This window comes from Sciurus vulgaris (assembly GCF_902686455.1).
Source record: "Sciurus vulgaris genome assembly, chromosome: 1".
NCBI classification, from domain to species: Eukaryota; Metazoa; Chordata; class Mammalia; order Rodentia; family Sciuridae; genus Sciurus; species Sciurus vulgaris.
In genome coordinates this window covers 34,331,630-34,347,995 of record NC_136461.1, presented here as the reverse complement: position 1 = coordinate 34,347,995, position 16,366 = coordinate 34,331,630, and the positions used below count along the sequence as shown (strand labels likewise).

At 40.5% G+C, this 16,366-nt stretch overlaps 1 protein-coding gene and 1 long non-coding RNA gene across 9 annotated transcripts in view; both read left to right on the top strand.

The window, feature by feature from the left end:
• Positions 1-15,297, top strand: part of EIF2B3 (eukaryotic translation initiation factor 2B subunit gamma) — a 139,843-nt gene extending 124,546 nt beyond the window's left edge. For all 8 annotated transcript variants that reach the window (XM_079116167.1, XM_079116165.1, XM_079116166.1 and 5 more), the window contains 2 exons: positions 9,177-9,280; positions 15,134-15,297. In XM_079116167.1, coding sequence (XP_078972293.1) covers positions 9,177-9,280; positions 15,134-15,186 — 157 coding nt within the window. In that variant the 3' untranslated portion in view covers positions 15,187-15,297. The remainder of the gene's footprint in view (positions 1-9,176; positions 9,281-15,133) is intronic.
• LOC306658947 lies at positions 9,319-12,041 on the top strand. Its single transcript, XR_013763176.1, has 2 exons — positions 9,319-10,241; positions 10,282-12,041. It is a non-coding gene; the product is annotated as an uncharacterized lncRNA (long non-coding RNA).
• Positions 15,298-16,366: the final 1,069 nt, after the last annotated feature.

The following is a 16,366-nucleotide window of genomic DNA, read 5'->3' as shown; positions in this document are numbered from 1 at the left end:
GATAGAGAGTTCAAGGCCAACCCCAGCAAGAGAAAGGCTCTAAGCAACTCAGTGAGACCCTGTCTCTAAATAAAATACAAGATAGGGCTGGGGATGTGGTGCCCCTGAGTTCAATCCCTGGTACCAAAAAGAGAAAAAGAGAGAGAGACAGAGACAGAGACAGAGAGAGAAGAGTTCAGACCCAGTGATAAAAATCTTTGTCTCTGTTCTGAAATAAAGTAGTGTTCTCTCACTTATTTTCCTTTCTTCATCTTCTCTTCCAAATTACTCTCTCACCATTGCTCTTCCAAATTAGAGCATGAATTCCATTATTAGCCACTTATAGAATTAGCCTTACCTCTTTGTGCCATCTTCTCATTATAAAATGGGGCAGAACTAAACTACCTCATAGGTTTATTGGGAGTACTAAAGGAGTGAATAAATATAAAGCACTTAGAACAATATTTGATACACAGGCACACAGAATGATAGTTGCCTTTTTTTTTTTTAATAATTACTTTATCTTTACAAAGGTGGCGTATTGCCAGTATCTTCCTAAGGTAATGCATCCATATAATCCCAGCAACTCAGGGAGGCTGAGGCAGTAGGATTGCAAATTCAGAGCCAGCCTCAGCAACTTAGTGAGGGCATCTCAAAATAAAAAATAAAATGGGCTGAGGATGTGACTGAGTGGTAAAACACCTCTGGTTTCAATCCCCAGTACCAAATAAAAAGAGAATATATCAGATCATATGTCTGTTCCATTAAAAATTTTTGAAGGTTTTTCATTACCTTTTCTTTTTTAATACTGGAGACTGATCCAAGGGGTACTTTATCACTGAGGTACATCCCCCAGTCCTTTTCATTTTTAATTTTGAGACAGAGTCTTGCTAAGTTGCTAAGGATCTTGCTAAATTACTAATTTGCAATCCTCCTGTCTCTGTCTCCCAAGTTACTGGAATTATAGGCATGTGGCTCTGCATCCAGGTTTTCACTCATTAACTTTAGAATAAAATTGGAACTTAGGGGTTTCTCATGATCTGTCTCCAACAATAAGTCCTAGAATGTTAGAGTGACATGAGGCTTTAGAAGCCATCTAACTCATTTTCAGAGTAAAATAAATTGTGGCATTCCAGGCTTTTTTCTCATCTCACCTCTATTACTCCATGTCCCATTCCAAACTCCCACATGAGATTGACAGACACTACCATTCTTCTGAAAACTGAAACTGCACTTACCTTTATCCGTTTGATCACCTAGTTCCACTGCAACTTATGAGGCTTTGTAGCTTCTACTCTCTCATCTTGCCTCAGACCTTCCAAGAAAGACAATGCTGTAACTTTCCCCCATGTGCTCTAATTAATAGCCTCCCCTAATCCTCCTGTGGGTGGGCAGACAAAGGAACAGGTTCTCTGGCACCATGTGAAAGTTCAGTGTTAGTGTTCTAATTGATATGAAGCAACTGTGAGTAAACTCATGGCTCCCTAAGAAGCTACTACTGATTTATGTGAGAGAAATTGACAGGAAAGGGCTGGGGTTGTAGAGCACTTGTCTAGCATGTATGAGGCACTGGGTTCGATTCTCAGCACCACATACAAATAAATTTCAAAAATAAAAAATAAAGGTCCATCAACAACTAAAAAAAATAAATAAAAAAAAAAAAAGAAGAAATTGACAGGAAAAGCCTAACAGATCCCAGAGTCAGTTGCTGTTAAAGGATACATAATCTTAGATGATCTAGTAAGGTTCTAGCTGGGGAAATAGTAAGAGGTTTAGAGAGCTGCTGCTGCTGCTTTTCCAAATAAAAAGGTTGATGTAAAGCTATAGGCAGGCTACACTGGCCTAATGACTACAAAGGCCAGTAGAGATTACCCAATCCTGCAAATTAGCTCCTGGTGATAAGATCAGACATCCTGCATCCCTTATAAAATTTTTCCCATTTTGGGGGGGGTCATTTAGTCTTAATTAAGTTTTGGTAAACTTGAGGAAGCTAATTAAATTGCAGTCATGTGAATCTTGATTACCCTGCTGCCTTTATGTCTGTACTGAGTGTCAGATTAGGAGCAAAAGTTTGTCCAGAAAGAATTTCTCATATTCTTGGTGTACTTGTCTCTACCAGCAATGGTAGGCTGCTGAGGTTTCTGGACAGCAGGCTGAATACCTGCTCAGGGTCCTCAGGGCTTGAGAGACACTAATAGGACCACCTTGGGGAAGGTGTGAGACTATGCAGAAAAAGCTCCTGCCTGTCTTTTCATTTTGTCACTTTTATCATAGCTGATGCTAAGGAATCAAAAATTTAGTGAAAACTTTATAGTCAAGGCTTGAATGTCAGTCCTGTGTTCTGTCTGCATGTTTAATTCCCTGATCTTGAGCAATGACTCTTGCTTTTTCCCCTAGTCCAAGACAAATGATCCCATGTAGCAATCTAGGATAGCACCTCCATGTGCAAGCAGGCGGAGAGTCAGGTTTTCTCCTAGGTTTTCCATGCTTTCCGCAATTAGCGAGTACAGATCCTCAGAGCCAAAGGTATTACTGCTTTTCATTGCTACCCAGGGTGTACCCTTCTACTACACTTAACTGGACTGCCCCACCCACTGGATTCCTTATTTTCACATTCCCATCTATTCTTAAAATTCTGCCTGAATTGCCTCCCTTTAGAGATCTTTACCTGCAGAAATTCTACCCCTCTTTCAAAGTCCAGTGCCTATTCCCAATCTTGAATTATCCTTATAGCCTTCTCAAAATGTCCTAGCCAGAAATTATTTCCCCCACCTCTATGTTCCCCCTTCACCCAAAACACTTTATTTATGCTCATGTGACAATGGGACACTTACTGCATCTTTCTTTTCAATCAGACTATAAATTCCTTAAATAGAAAAATACTTTTTAAGTCTGGGGATGTAGCTCAGTTGTAGAGGGCTTACCTAGCATGTGCATGGCCCAGCTAATACTGCACTTTTTATACACCTTGTAAGTATTTACTGAATGACAAATGGAGATCCCTGATTTAACCCCCCCTACCCAAATTGGCTGAGTATCTGTCAAGAAATCCCTATCAGCATTGGGGTTGTAACTTGGTGGTAGAGCACTTGCTCGGTATGTTCAATCCCCAACACTGGGGGGAAAAAAAGTAAGAAAAACTAGTGAATTAAATGTTTCACACCTCTAGGTTTAACAAAATGAAATGAAAACAAACAAACAAACAAAAAACAAAAACAGAAGGAATCAGGGCTGGGGTTATAGCTCAGTGGTAGGGCACTTGCCTAGCACATGTGAGGCACTGGATCCATCCTCAGCACCACATAAAAATAAATAAAATGAAGGTATTGTGCCCATCTACAACTAAAAAAAAAAAAAATACATATTTTTTAAAAAGAAGGAATCTTTATCTATAATAAAACTGGATAACTATCACATACTTATACACAGACTACAGAGTATCTGCCAAATGCAATGAATTTAGATAAAATCCAAAGAAAGCAAGATTCAGTGAGCATAAAGAATGGGAATGTGGGTGAAGTAAAGGAGAATGGCCAGCATCCTTTTGGCACAATATCAAGGCACATAGAACTGAAAGGAAAAACTATTCAAGCGCATAGAAGGGAGAAAATCAGGTAGACCTTTTCCATGGCAACATTTAGGACCAGAAAACAGTGAAACAACATTTAGAGAATTTAGAGGGGTAAAAGTTGCAATCTAAGAATCCTAAAACATCAAATGTATTTCTAGGTGCAGAAGATGTGGCACTCGTGAACTCTTTGCAAAGCTGCTTGCAAAAGGTATAGCCTAGCAAGAAGTGAAGCTTATTAACATAAACTATTAACAAATTGGTAGTTTGAGGTCTAAAATTTAGTATATGGGAGTGGTAAACAACAGCATAGGGACTGGGAGTGTGACTCAGAGCACTTGCCTAGCATGTGAGAAGCCTGGGTTTGATCCCCAGCAACACACACGAAGAGAAGAGAAGAGAAGAGAAGAGAAGAGAAGAGAAGAGAAGAGAAGAGAAGAGAAGAGAAGAGAAGAGAAGAGAAGAGAAGAGAAGAGGAGAGGAGGGGAGGGGAGGGGAGGGGAGGGGAGGGGAGGGGAGGGGAGGGGAGGGGAGGGGAGGGGAGGGGAGGGGAGGGGAGGGGAGGGGAGGGGAGAGAAAAATATTAAAAGAATTTTAGGACTGGAGATGTAGCTCAGTGGAGGTTTTAGGTTCAATCCTCAGCACTCACACACAAAAAAGTTATCTATCCATATTTCTTCATTTATACTCTTGAAAACACCAGATTATGCCAATGTGGGGAAGGTACCCTAAATTTAAGGAGCTCCTGAGGGCTTTTGGTTCTTTCCCTACCATTTGCACTAAACCCATCTTCTCAGATGGAGAATTCCACAACTTAATTTCCTAAAGTTGTTACATCTTTGCTTTGATGTCCTCCAAACCTCTCTTTTTCTTAGCCTCTGCTCAGGGAATATAAAGGCTCAGATTTCTTAGGAAGGTGACATTTTTCACCACCAAACCTTTGTGTAGCAAAGGAAGGCACATAGAACTAAAAGGAGGAAATTTTCCACCTGCTTACTGGAGCCAGTACATTTTGATTAAAGGACCCAAGAGCGAAAATGACTAGAAGCAGGGAAAAGATGAGCTATTTCTTCTTCAAGTTTTGTATCTCATTACATGCATAAATCTCACAATATGATGTTGAAGAGGGAAAAAGCAAATTGAAGAAGAACACATAGAGAATGTTAGCAGTCTCAGGGCTATAATGCTAGCATGATGATAGCATTATAAAGTATGCAAAACAATACTGTATGTTGTCTACTGATATATGTGGTAAAAATGCTTGGGAACATAAACAGCACAAGTAGTGATTACTTCTGGTGGGGGAGGGAAGGAAACACAATCAAAGAGAAACACACACCAGGTTGTATTATTTGTTTCTTAAGCTGTTTTGTGGGCACACTGGTATTCTTTGTACTTAAATATTTCATTAAAAGAAATATGTTTCATTTAGAGGGACAGCTGGACCAGGACCCCTTGGGCTAAGGTTAGTAGGCTCCCAGACACCCTGAGAGATGTGGGCAACTCAGCCATAATCTTTGGGCCAAAGGGTTTTAAAGCAGAACTTAGTCACATTCCTAGAAAAGCTATATGTAACTCCAATTCCATATTCGCTTTTCCCCCAGGGTTATGAGTAGGTTTAGAAAACATGCTAACTAACCTCCAGAGAAGAAAAGAATCTGCCTATTGTCAGAGTTACTGAGGACTTTCCTGACTCCTTACTAAATACTACCTAGTGAACAACTGAGGCAGGAACCCATGATGATGGAGAGTCACTCATCGTATATAGGTTTGGACACATGTTTAATCTCCATGAGCCTCAATTTTCTCTAAAAATTAAAAGAAATACCACCTTCCCTGCAAGTTTTCTAAAAGGACTAACTAAGCTACAAAATGAATATGAAGTCCTATGTGCAATGACTGAGATGGAGTGGACACTATATATGGTATATATGAGTTCTCTTTCCTTGGAATGAACTGAAGAAAAGTACTACCTAAAGACAAAAGAGGATCGAGAATTTGGAAGTTCCCTTTCTTCACCAGTTGGGGCTTCTTCATGTGTTATGCCATGACATGGTATAGTATGGTATGCCTGGCCAGGCAGGGATCTTTTTTTGTTGTTGCTGAGAAGAGGTCTCACTAAATTACGGATGCTGACCTCTAACTCACAATCCTCCTACCTCAGTTTCCCAACTTTCTAGGATTACAGGTATATGCCACTATGCCAGGGATCTTTGCTGGGTTTTGTTGTTGTTGTTGTTGTTTGTGGTGCTGGGGATTGAACCCAGGGCCTTGTGCATGCAAGGCAAGCATTCTTATTAACAGCTATATCCCCAGTTCCCCCAAGCAGGGGTCTTAACTATAGATCTGTATGTTTTTCCTCATAATCTCCTCTTCACTAATGCAGTACAGTTTTCAGGATAACTTTCCAGGGTCTGCAATTTTAATTAAAATTTGATCCACCTGCCGGGTAGGACCTAGTGACTCAAGATGCTGAGACAGGAAGATTGAAAGTTCTAGTTCAGCCTAGACAACATAGCAAGACCCTGTCTCAAAAAATAAAAAAGGCCTGAGATACAGCTCAGTGATAAATTACCCTGGGATTCAATACTCAGTATTCAAATAAATTTTTTTTTAAAAAATGATCAAAAAAAAAAAAAAAATCAAAAAAAAAAAAAAAAAAAAAAAAAAAAATGATCCCACCAAGGAGAAATGAGGACCAAATCTCTATTAGTCTTAGTCATCACTAGACAGCATCTTAGAGAGTGCAGCTAGACACTAGAGCAGAGTTCTTAGTGCCAAACTGAGAGTTAAAACTTGGTTGCAAAAACTACAGATCTAACTCTGGAACCAGTGCTAAAGAATCTTACCTTCCCTCTTAAGTACTGAGCAGAAAAGGTACTGGCAACCTAGAAAGGGCTTGCTTGATATAACCCTAATCTGTCCATCCCCTCTAGTATGAGCAGACACACACAAATAAAATCTTTGATCTTTGGGCTGAGGTTGTAGTTCAGTGATACAGCCTCATGTTTAGCATGTGCAAGGTCCTAAGTTTGAGCCCCAGCACCATAAAAAAAAAAAAAACTTGATCTAGAGGACTTGGACAGAGGGAGAGATATGCTGTGTTAATTTTTCCAAAGTACCTCAGCCTGGCTAATAGAGGTGATTGGTGATCACACCAGTGATACTAGGCAACAGTTAAGGAGACAAAGAGAAGAACTTCACTCCCAGTAATCTGTTCTCAGGTGCTCATCTTAAGGCTTCCATAGATCCACTCATCTGGAGCCAGCTTCCCATTAACCAGCCCATTTTTCCCTATCGCATTACAGGCTCAACAGTGGTTTATACATCTCAGGTAGAGTTATGCATAAACAAGATGAGATAAGCAATATGTAAGGTTCCTGAAGACCCTAATCAGACCTGCTAAACATAAGGAAAACCAGACTGTCCATTGCTGTAGAAATCTGACCCCAGTCATTCTAGCCTCATCCTTCCAGAAAAGGTTCCTTTTTTTTTTTGTACTGAGGTTTTACTCCCAGAGCATACTCCTGTCTCAGCCTCCCAGGTTGCTGGGATTACAGGTGTGTGCCACCACGCCTGGCTAAGAGGTTCCCACTTAAATCCTAAATTTCAATATAACTATTTAGTGGTCTTTAATTATGACTGCTTGAGTTTCTGTTTGTTGTTTCTTATCTGCTGACTGTGTTTACCTCTTGTCTGGCTCCAGAACATATATTCTTAGGCTCTTTACTGTGTAGGAAGCATGCTCCTGCTAACACCTTGGAAAAAGAAATGAGACTTTTCAGTGATAAACCAGTAGCTAGTTGGAAACTAGCTCTGTCCCAGGAGCTTCCATCTAAGGCTTTCTATATTTCCTTATTACCCTTATTATTTGGGGGAATTTTCCCCAAGGAGCAGGAACCACCCTAACCGTTGACTAGATTGCTTTGAAGTTGGGCAAGTTAGAAAGTTATAGATGGTCCTTTTCAGTACACGTACTGAGTGTATCTGTGTCTATGCCAAAAAAGCAAACCAGTGCTTATCTTTGTTCATCTCTAACAAGTGCTGTGGTTGACTTTTGCTGCTCTTCCATAGGCTTTAACTTTCTGGAGGAATTGAGGAAGAGTCTGGAATGCCATAAAGTGCTAAAATTTCTTTTTGCAAAAGAATTTGGCATTTGGGAAGGATCTTTTTTATTGGCCTATGCATTGGTATTTTCAGTCCTTGGAATGTCCTTTTTCCTACCCCCATGTATCCACAGGGTTGCTTGCAGATTTTTCTTAGTTTGTTTCACTCATTTTGTTTACATTGTACTCACACCTTCCTATTCTCCTTCTCCCCTCCAACTCCCCATTTTTGACTTTTCCCATTTCTAACTCAGGGATACTCACTGTTAGGACAGAGGTTTTTCTGCAGAGATCTTACATCAGTCTGATCTAGACTTGTTTCAGTCTTTTCTCCTCTTAGTTTCTTTGTTTTGCATTATGACTAAATGTTTGGATCCTGGAGTTAGGCAGACCTGGATTAGAATCTGTCACTTAGCAGTTATATGGTTTTGGGTGAATGGTTTATCTTCTCTAAATTTGTTACCTCCTTTACAAAACATGGTTGCTGTTTTTACTACATCAGAGATAAAAATGGCACACCCAGAATCACCTGGGAAGGTTTTTTTTCCTATTAAATACATAAGGTTCCTATCCCAGCCTACCAGAATGATTGATGGGAACCCAAAACAGAGTGTGGTTTCATTTGTTATTTTTTACACTGCCCAGGTGATTTTTCAGATGAAATGACTGGATTTATAAAAGAAATTACTCTAATGTACATTGGGTATTTATTTTAGCACATTCTTGGCATAGAGTAGAAATGCAGTGTCAGTGATGATTTTCAAAAGGACCTTTTCTCCCACCTACTAATCTTCAGGAACTAGGAAGCTGCTCTTTCAATATATTCAAATGCTAAGAACCACTGCTACTCTAGATCATGTACTTTAGGGTCTGGAATAATCTTTTATGAAATGAAGCTGATTTCTAAAATATCCTTTTTGGGACTGGGGATGTAGCTCAGTGGTAAAGTGCTTGCCTAGCATGGGTGAGGCCCTGGGTTCAATCCCTCAGCACTTCCAAAATTTTACATATATAATTTTTTTTTTCTTCCTGAAGGACTATGGTTCTGATTAACCAGTTTTTGGTGAGAGCTGTGGGGAACCCGTTATTTCCATAATTAATCTCCTAGGAAGATTCATGATTTCTGAATCTCAAATGAAATTTGGCATATATTCTTAGCTAAGAAGCAGGAGTGATGGGGTCAGCCCAGAAGCAAGCCTATTGCCTGAGCTTCCACCTGCAGATTGAAAGGGGAAGAGAGGTTGGATGCAATTTAAACCCCAAAGTCTGGGGTACTCTAAAGAACTGAAATGAAAATATCTGTTCTTTTTAGACCTTGGAGAAAGATCATTTTAAGCATATCCCAATTCTAGACTTCTCTAAAACCAATGTCTCCTTTAGTCAGCCATTCTGTCTTCCAGTGATAACTTCAAGCATGTAATCATTAACAGGTCTGGCTTTGAGAAGAGCCTGAACCCCCAGCTAATAGTAGTAAGGATGATGATGAGAGTCCAGGGCATTCTAACTTGGCTGTTGTGTTACAGAAGCAACATCCAGGGCAGCGTCATCTGCAACAATGCCGTGATCGAGAAGGGAGCAGACATCAAGGACTGTTTGATTGGAAGTGGCCAGAGGATTGAAGCCAAAGGTAAACCAAACCCAAGTTGCACTCATAGATGCTTTCTTTTCTCTTTTTTAAGTGCTTGGGATCAAACCCAAGACCTTGTGCATGCTAGGCAAGCTCTCTACCACCACCTCAGATGCCATTTTTTACCTATCATACTAGCACAGATAATACAAAGTGGAGATATGGGAAACAAGCTCATACACTGCAGATAAGAGTATAAATTTGTAAAGCCATATTTGGAGAATAATTGATATTGTTTTAAAATTACTAAACTTTGACTTAATTCCATTTCTAAGAATTTATCTTATAAATAAGGTAAATACACGTATGTGGTTGTACTACCAAAACATTGAAAGGATACCAGTAGATCAAATAGATCCAATGGCCCAGATGGGCACCAATACTTTACAGTGATTCTTTGGACATGAAACCAGGACCAGTAGTGCAGCAGAGACTCTGGAACTAGCTAGTTCTGGCCTACTGAAGTCCATGAGTGCTTCATCTGACCTGGTGGGGGTTTTTGTTTGTTTGTTGTCATTGTTGAGGGTGGAGGTTGAAGGGCCGATAATAGGGATTGAACCCAGAGGCAGTGGTCCTCTACCACTAAGCTACATCCCCAACCCTTCTTTATTTTTATTTTGAGACAGGGTCCAACTAAGTTGCCAAGGTTGGCCTCAAACTTGGAATCCTCCTGCCTCAGACTCCCAAGTTGCTGGGGTTACAGGTGCACAGCACCATGCTCAGCCTGATCTGGTTTTTAAGACAAGTAGTCCCTACATTCCTGACCTGGGACAGAGTTTACAAGATACAACACTTGAGAGCCATTCTCAACTACTTAGGGAAGATATTGTAAACTGTGCTGTTAGCTTGCTCTGCTCTGTAGAAAGACTGACAGTGCCTTAGACGCATACAGAAACTAGGTGGTCAGGGAAAATTTCAATTGCCTATAATTTGGCTTGATTGTGTGTGTGTGTGTGTGTGTGTGTGTGTGTGTGTGTGTGTGCGCGCGCGCGCACGCGCAGTGTGCCAGGAATAGAATTCAGGGCTTCCAAGTGCTAGGCAAGCATTCTAACACTAAGTTACACATCCATCCCTGACTGAATGTTTTTAACCAAAAGTAGACAAAGCTCAAGATCAATTTTTAAAAAGCAGATTGCTTTGGGAATTATTCCTAAACATAAAGTAGGATAGGATAGTGGGGTTACTGAAGAAATTAACCCTGCAAATTCTGTAGAAGCCACCTCATTTTCCTTCTCTCAGGTGAACAGGCCCTTTTTTTCCCCTAAAGATGAGGTCTTGCTTAGTTGCCCAGAGTAGTCCTGAACTCCTGTGTTCCCACAATCCTCCTGCCTCAGGCTCCTGAGTACTAGGACTATAGGAATACATCACAGCACCTGACTTCCTCTTCCATTTTTTAAAGTCACATGCCTCCCTTTTGGGCTTTAGAATCCAACAGACCAGGGTCAGATCTCAACTATGCAACTAACTAGATATACAGGAGGTTAAACGTTTAAACTCTAGAAGCTGAGTGCAGTGGCTGGGATTACATGTCTGTGATCCCAGCTACTCAGGAAACTGAAACATGAGGATTGCAAGTTGGAGGCCAGCCTGAGCAAAGTTGGGAGCCCTTTAAAAAGGGTTATGGGGGCTGGGGTTATAGCTCAGTGGTAGAGCGCTTGCCTAGTACATATAAAGCACTGGATTTGATCATCAGTACCACATAAAAATAAATAAATTAAAGGTATTGTGTCCGTCTACAACTAAAAAAAAATTTTTTTTTAAAGGTTACAAATGTAGCTTAGAAGTAGAGTACTCCTGGGTTCAGTCCTCAAAACTGAAAAAAAGAAAAGAAAAAAAGCAAATTCCTAGCCAGTGCAACACTCAAGAACTGTTACTGTAGCTGGTTACAGTGGTGCATACTTGTAATCCCAGAGACTCAGGAAGCTGAGGCAGAAGGATCACAAACAAGTTCAAGACCAGCCTCAGCAACTTAGCAAGACCCTGTTTCAAAATAAAATATAAAAGGGATTGGGAATGTAGCTCAGTGGTAAAGTGCCCTGGGTTCAATCACCAGTACCTCCAAAAAAAAAAAGAAGAAAAGAGTACTGTTACTATGGATGACCTTGACAAAACCATCTACCAACAAAGAGCTTAGTAGATGACAAAGTTCCCAGTTTTCCTCACATAGAGGAAATACAGGAAAAAGTGTTCATCCTAAGAAGTAATACTATCCCCTCTCCAAATTCTAATCATTTTCACGACACAGTCATTACATCCATAGCAATGTTTTACACCAAAAATGTGACTCTCATAACACAGGGTAGGCCTTGCTATCCACTTCTGGCACTACCAAGAAAACAAATCCTGGCCTTTTATATAAGTTTGTTTGTTTTGTTTTTAGTTGTAGATGAACACAATACCTTTATCTTATTTATTTTTATGTGGTGCTAAGGATCGAACTCAGTGCCTCACATATGTGAGGCAAGTATTCTACCACTGAACCACAACCCTAGCCCCCTACAAGCCTTTTTATAACAACTTTGGCTTTTCTCACCTGATCCCAGTACTCTCAGTGATTATCTCTGACAAAATCCTGCCAACTCAAGCAGTAGACGGCCACAACCAACAGTTAAAACCAGCAAGAGGAAGCCAGAACTGTGGCTCAGTGATAGAACACTTGCCTGGCGTGTGTGAGGCCCTGGGTTCGATCCTCAGCACTGCATATAAATAAATTAATTAAATAAAGGTTCATTGACAATTAAAATAAAAAGAAAAAAGAAAACCTGCAAGATTAACCCAGTGTGGTGGCTCATACCTATGATCCCAGTAACCTGGGAGACTGAGGCGGGAGGATCACAAATTCAAGGCTAGTCTCAGCAACTTGGCAAAGCCATCTCAAAATTTTAAAAAGGGCTGGAGATGCAGCTTAGTGGTAAAGCACCTCTGGGTTCAATCCCTAGTACCCCCAAAAGAAGAAAAAACCTGGAAGACTAATTGGATGCCTCATCTGAGTCTCTTCTTACTGTCAGTGATGGAACTTAGATCTCTACATTATTAATCACAGTAATCAGTTCTTCAGCCATGAAAGTAGACCTTTTATAGATCCAAGTCTTGATATATACATGACATAAGCCAAGTCCTCCTGGCTAGCAAGAATCCTTCCTACTTTCCTAACAGTGCAGCTTTTCAATTGTGATATATACTGTCCCATTGATTTTTCCCCAATTTACCATCCTCCCTTTTAGTGTTCCTTTTGGGGTCTTTCCCAACCTAATTACAGCCCAGTGCTTTACCATTGTGTTTACTGAAGCCTGCTCCCAACCCTGGTCAAGCAAAACTAGACCTGCAGGTTTCCCTCAAACTTACTCTATGAAATTATATCTACCCCCAGCATTCCAGATACATTCTCCCCTGAATCCCAGTAAGCAAGATCCTCTCTGACACCCAGGCCAAGAATAGACCAGAGGGAAGAGAACTTAGAGTATGGCAGAGAAGAAGGGGTTGTCTGCCCCAGCCAGGTACCTCATTTACCCCTGGTCTAAAGCACTGAGGTCCAAGAAAAGTGTTAATTGAGACTGAAACCATCTTCAGAACAGTCCATTGTCCCTGGATGTGAGTGTATGTGAGGTGATGAGTCTGACTTACAGCTATAGAGGAATAAAAAGTAAAAAGGAGCTTTGGAAGGCACCCTGGAAAACTAGCCAAAGAAGCATTTCCTTTGTTCTTTTTTGGTTAGTCTTTCCTTGGAGGTGGAGCCTGATAGTTACTCACCAGCCCTAAAGAATTTAGCAGTCTGAATACTAACTAGGCCTCCTTCCCATCCTCATCACTAAAGGAAGCAGATGACTATGAAGCATTAAAAGGAGCATCTTCTAGGGCAGGTGTACAGAGACCCAGCATTCTTTTTTTTTTTTTTTTTTTTTAATATATATTAGTTGTATATGGACACAATGCCTTTACTTTATTTTTATGTGGTGCTGAGAGTTGAACCCAGTGCCTCACACATGCCAGGCAAGTGCTCTACCACTGAGCTATAACCCCAGCCCCAGAGACCTAACATTCTAATGGGTTTTTTGTTTTTTGGGTTTTTCTTTTTAATTTTTTTTTTTTTTTTTTTTTTTTTTGTAGTTGTGTATGGACAGAATGCCTTTATTTTATTTGTTTATTTTTATGTGGTGCTGAGGATCGAACCCAGTGCCTCACACATGTTAGGCAAGCACTCTGCAACTGAGCTACAGTCCCAGCCCTGTTTTTTTGTTTTTAAGAGCATTATAGGGTTCATTTTGACAAATCTTACATGCATGGAATTTGGTTTCAATCCCCATTCCCCTATCCTTTCCTTTCCCTCCTCTCACCCCTTTTTTCTTCCCTCTACTCTACTGATCTTCCTTTCACTCACTCACTTATTTATTTATTTATTTGGTACCAGGGATTGATCTCAGGGGCACTTAACCACTAAGCCACATTCCAGCCCTTTTAATTTTTCATTTTGAGAGAGGCCTCAAAAGTTGAGGCTGGCCTCAAACTTGTAATCCTCCTGCCTCAGTTTCCCAAGTCACTGAAATTACAGGTTCCTTCACACTTACTCTATGAAACCACCACCATGCCCAGCTAACTCATTGACTTTTTACAACAACTCTCTTCAGTCAGTGATAGTAGCTGCCCCCACTTATCTACACTTTTGCTTTCCATAGTTTCAGTTATCTGCAACCAACCATAGGCCAAAAATATTAAATGGAAAATTCCAGAAATAAACAATTCATAAATTTTAATTTACATTCTGTTCTGAGTAGCATGATGAAATTTCATGCTGTCCCACTCCATCTCACCCAGGATGAGAATCACCCCTTTGTCCAGCATATCCATGCTATAAATACTACTCCCCCTTCATACATAATAACCATCTTGATTATCAAATCCACTGTCCCAGAATTTCAGTGCTTATGTTCAAGTTACACTTACCAAGTAGCCTAATGCTGTGTCACAATGCCTATGTCTTTCATGTCATATCATCTTAGGAATAGGATGAATACAGTAAAATAAGATATTTTGAGAGAAAGACTGTATTTATATACTTTATTATAATGTTATTACAATTGTCCAATTTTATTGCTAATTGTTAATCTCTTATGTCTAATTTATAAATTAAGCTTTATCCTATGTATATCAATATGTATATAGGAAAAATATATATATAGGGTTTGGTGCTATCTGCAATTTCAGGCATCCATGGAAGAATGAAGTATTTCCATTTATCCTTTTAGCCTCATTTCTTCTCCCTCCTTTCCTCTTACTCCCTATCCTCTGACCACACCACAGTATTTCGTGTTCCCCATTCTCACATCCCTGTGTCTTTGCCCAGGCAGTTCCAGGAGCCAAGAATGTCTTCCCTTTGATCACTGCCTGAAACACCTTTGTTCATCCTTTTGTGTTTTGTTTTGGGTTTTTTTGTTTTGTTTTGTTTTGTTTTGTTTTGTTTTGTTTTGTTTTGTTTTGTTCTGTAGTTGTAGATGGACAGCATGCCTTTATTTTGTTTATTTTTATGTAGTGCTAAGGATTGAACCCTGTGCCTCACACAGACCAGGCAAGCACTCTACTACTGGGCTACAGTCCTAGCCTGCTTTGTTCATTCTTTAAGAGCCAGCTCCAGGTCTCCTATTTACGCTTCCCAAAGGCAGGTATATAGAGAATTAGCCCTTCTATGTGAGAAAATGCTATCCCTTTCATAGCCCCTTTGGCATGTTGCCGTCCTAAGAGTTCCTCAAGAACAGAACACACTACAAATGTTTCTGAACACAAAATTAGAAGCAATTGGATTTAAAATGACATCTTTTGCTGATAGTTCTCAGAAAACCTTTTTCTTTTCTTTTGTAGCTAAACGAATGAACGAGGTGATCGTGGGGAATGACCAGCTAATGGAGATCTGAGTTCTGATCAAGTCAAACTCCTTCTTTTTGGTCCCCAAAACTACAGATGTTGGCTGGCCCACCTGTTTGACTCTGTATTTATTTCCTAATAAAGAAGGACTTCCAAAGGCATGCTAGAGATTTGTGGAGCAGTCCTAGGCTCTGTCATGTGGTCTCCAGGTATTCACAGTGTGTGTTCATAGATCATGTGGTAAACACCATCTAGAGGAAGTATGTGTACAGGATAGACACAGTAGCCTAACTCTTTTGTACCAAAGTTATCAGGCTGAGGAAGCAGCTGTCCAGTGATAAAGCTCCTATGAGTACAACTTTCTGACTGGCCAGCCATAAAGCATCTTCCACTTAAAAGGACATGGAAATACTTCAGTCTCTGACTTGATTAAAGTCAACTCTTTGTAGACAGCATAGGCCCAGCTGATGGCAATACCACGCCTGACAATCAGCCTAGGACTTACTGTTCTTTTTTATTTTTTTATTTTTATTTTTTTTAATTTTTTTTGCGGTGCTGGGAATTGAACCCAGGGCCTTGTACTTGCAAGGCAAGCACTCTACCAACTGAGCCTAGACTTAACTGTTCTTTGCTCCAATACCTGTCACACAGATATCCAGCACCTGCCACCATCCTACCCACCCCCATCATTCGCTCCAAGTCTCCCAGCCTCAACTGTTGTCTCTTGGAAGCTCTTAAAGCAAGAAGGAGAGCAGACCATGCCTAGAAAGCCAGCCTATCCCCACTGGTTGTCATGGAGGCAGGAGCATGGACATTCACGATATAAGCCAAGCCAGCTCCCTTCCCAGCTCCCCTTGGTGAGGTCTGCTCAGCCTGGTAAAGAGGAGCCCAGAACCAGTATCATGGTTTAAAATTCTTCCTGACTCTTCTCTAACTGTACTCCTTTATGTCCTAATCATATAGACATTCCTGCTTCAGATAATTGAGTAATGCGATTTCTATATTCATAGCCCCCTGGAGTCCAAGCCACACTTCCATCCGCCACCCTTACTCCCAAACTCTCTGCTCTTCTCTCTCCCTGCACCACTTTTATAACCTGCAGGTGTTTGGTGGAAGATAAAAGTGGCTCCTCAGGTGAGATTTCACCTCCTAGAATTATCAAAGTAAAGGTTTCTCTTGATGTCCTCACTGTGGGTGGCAGTAATTATAAAAAATGGTTTGAAATACTGG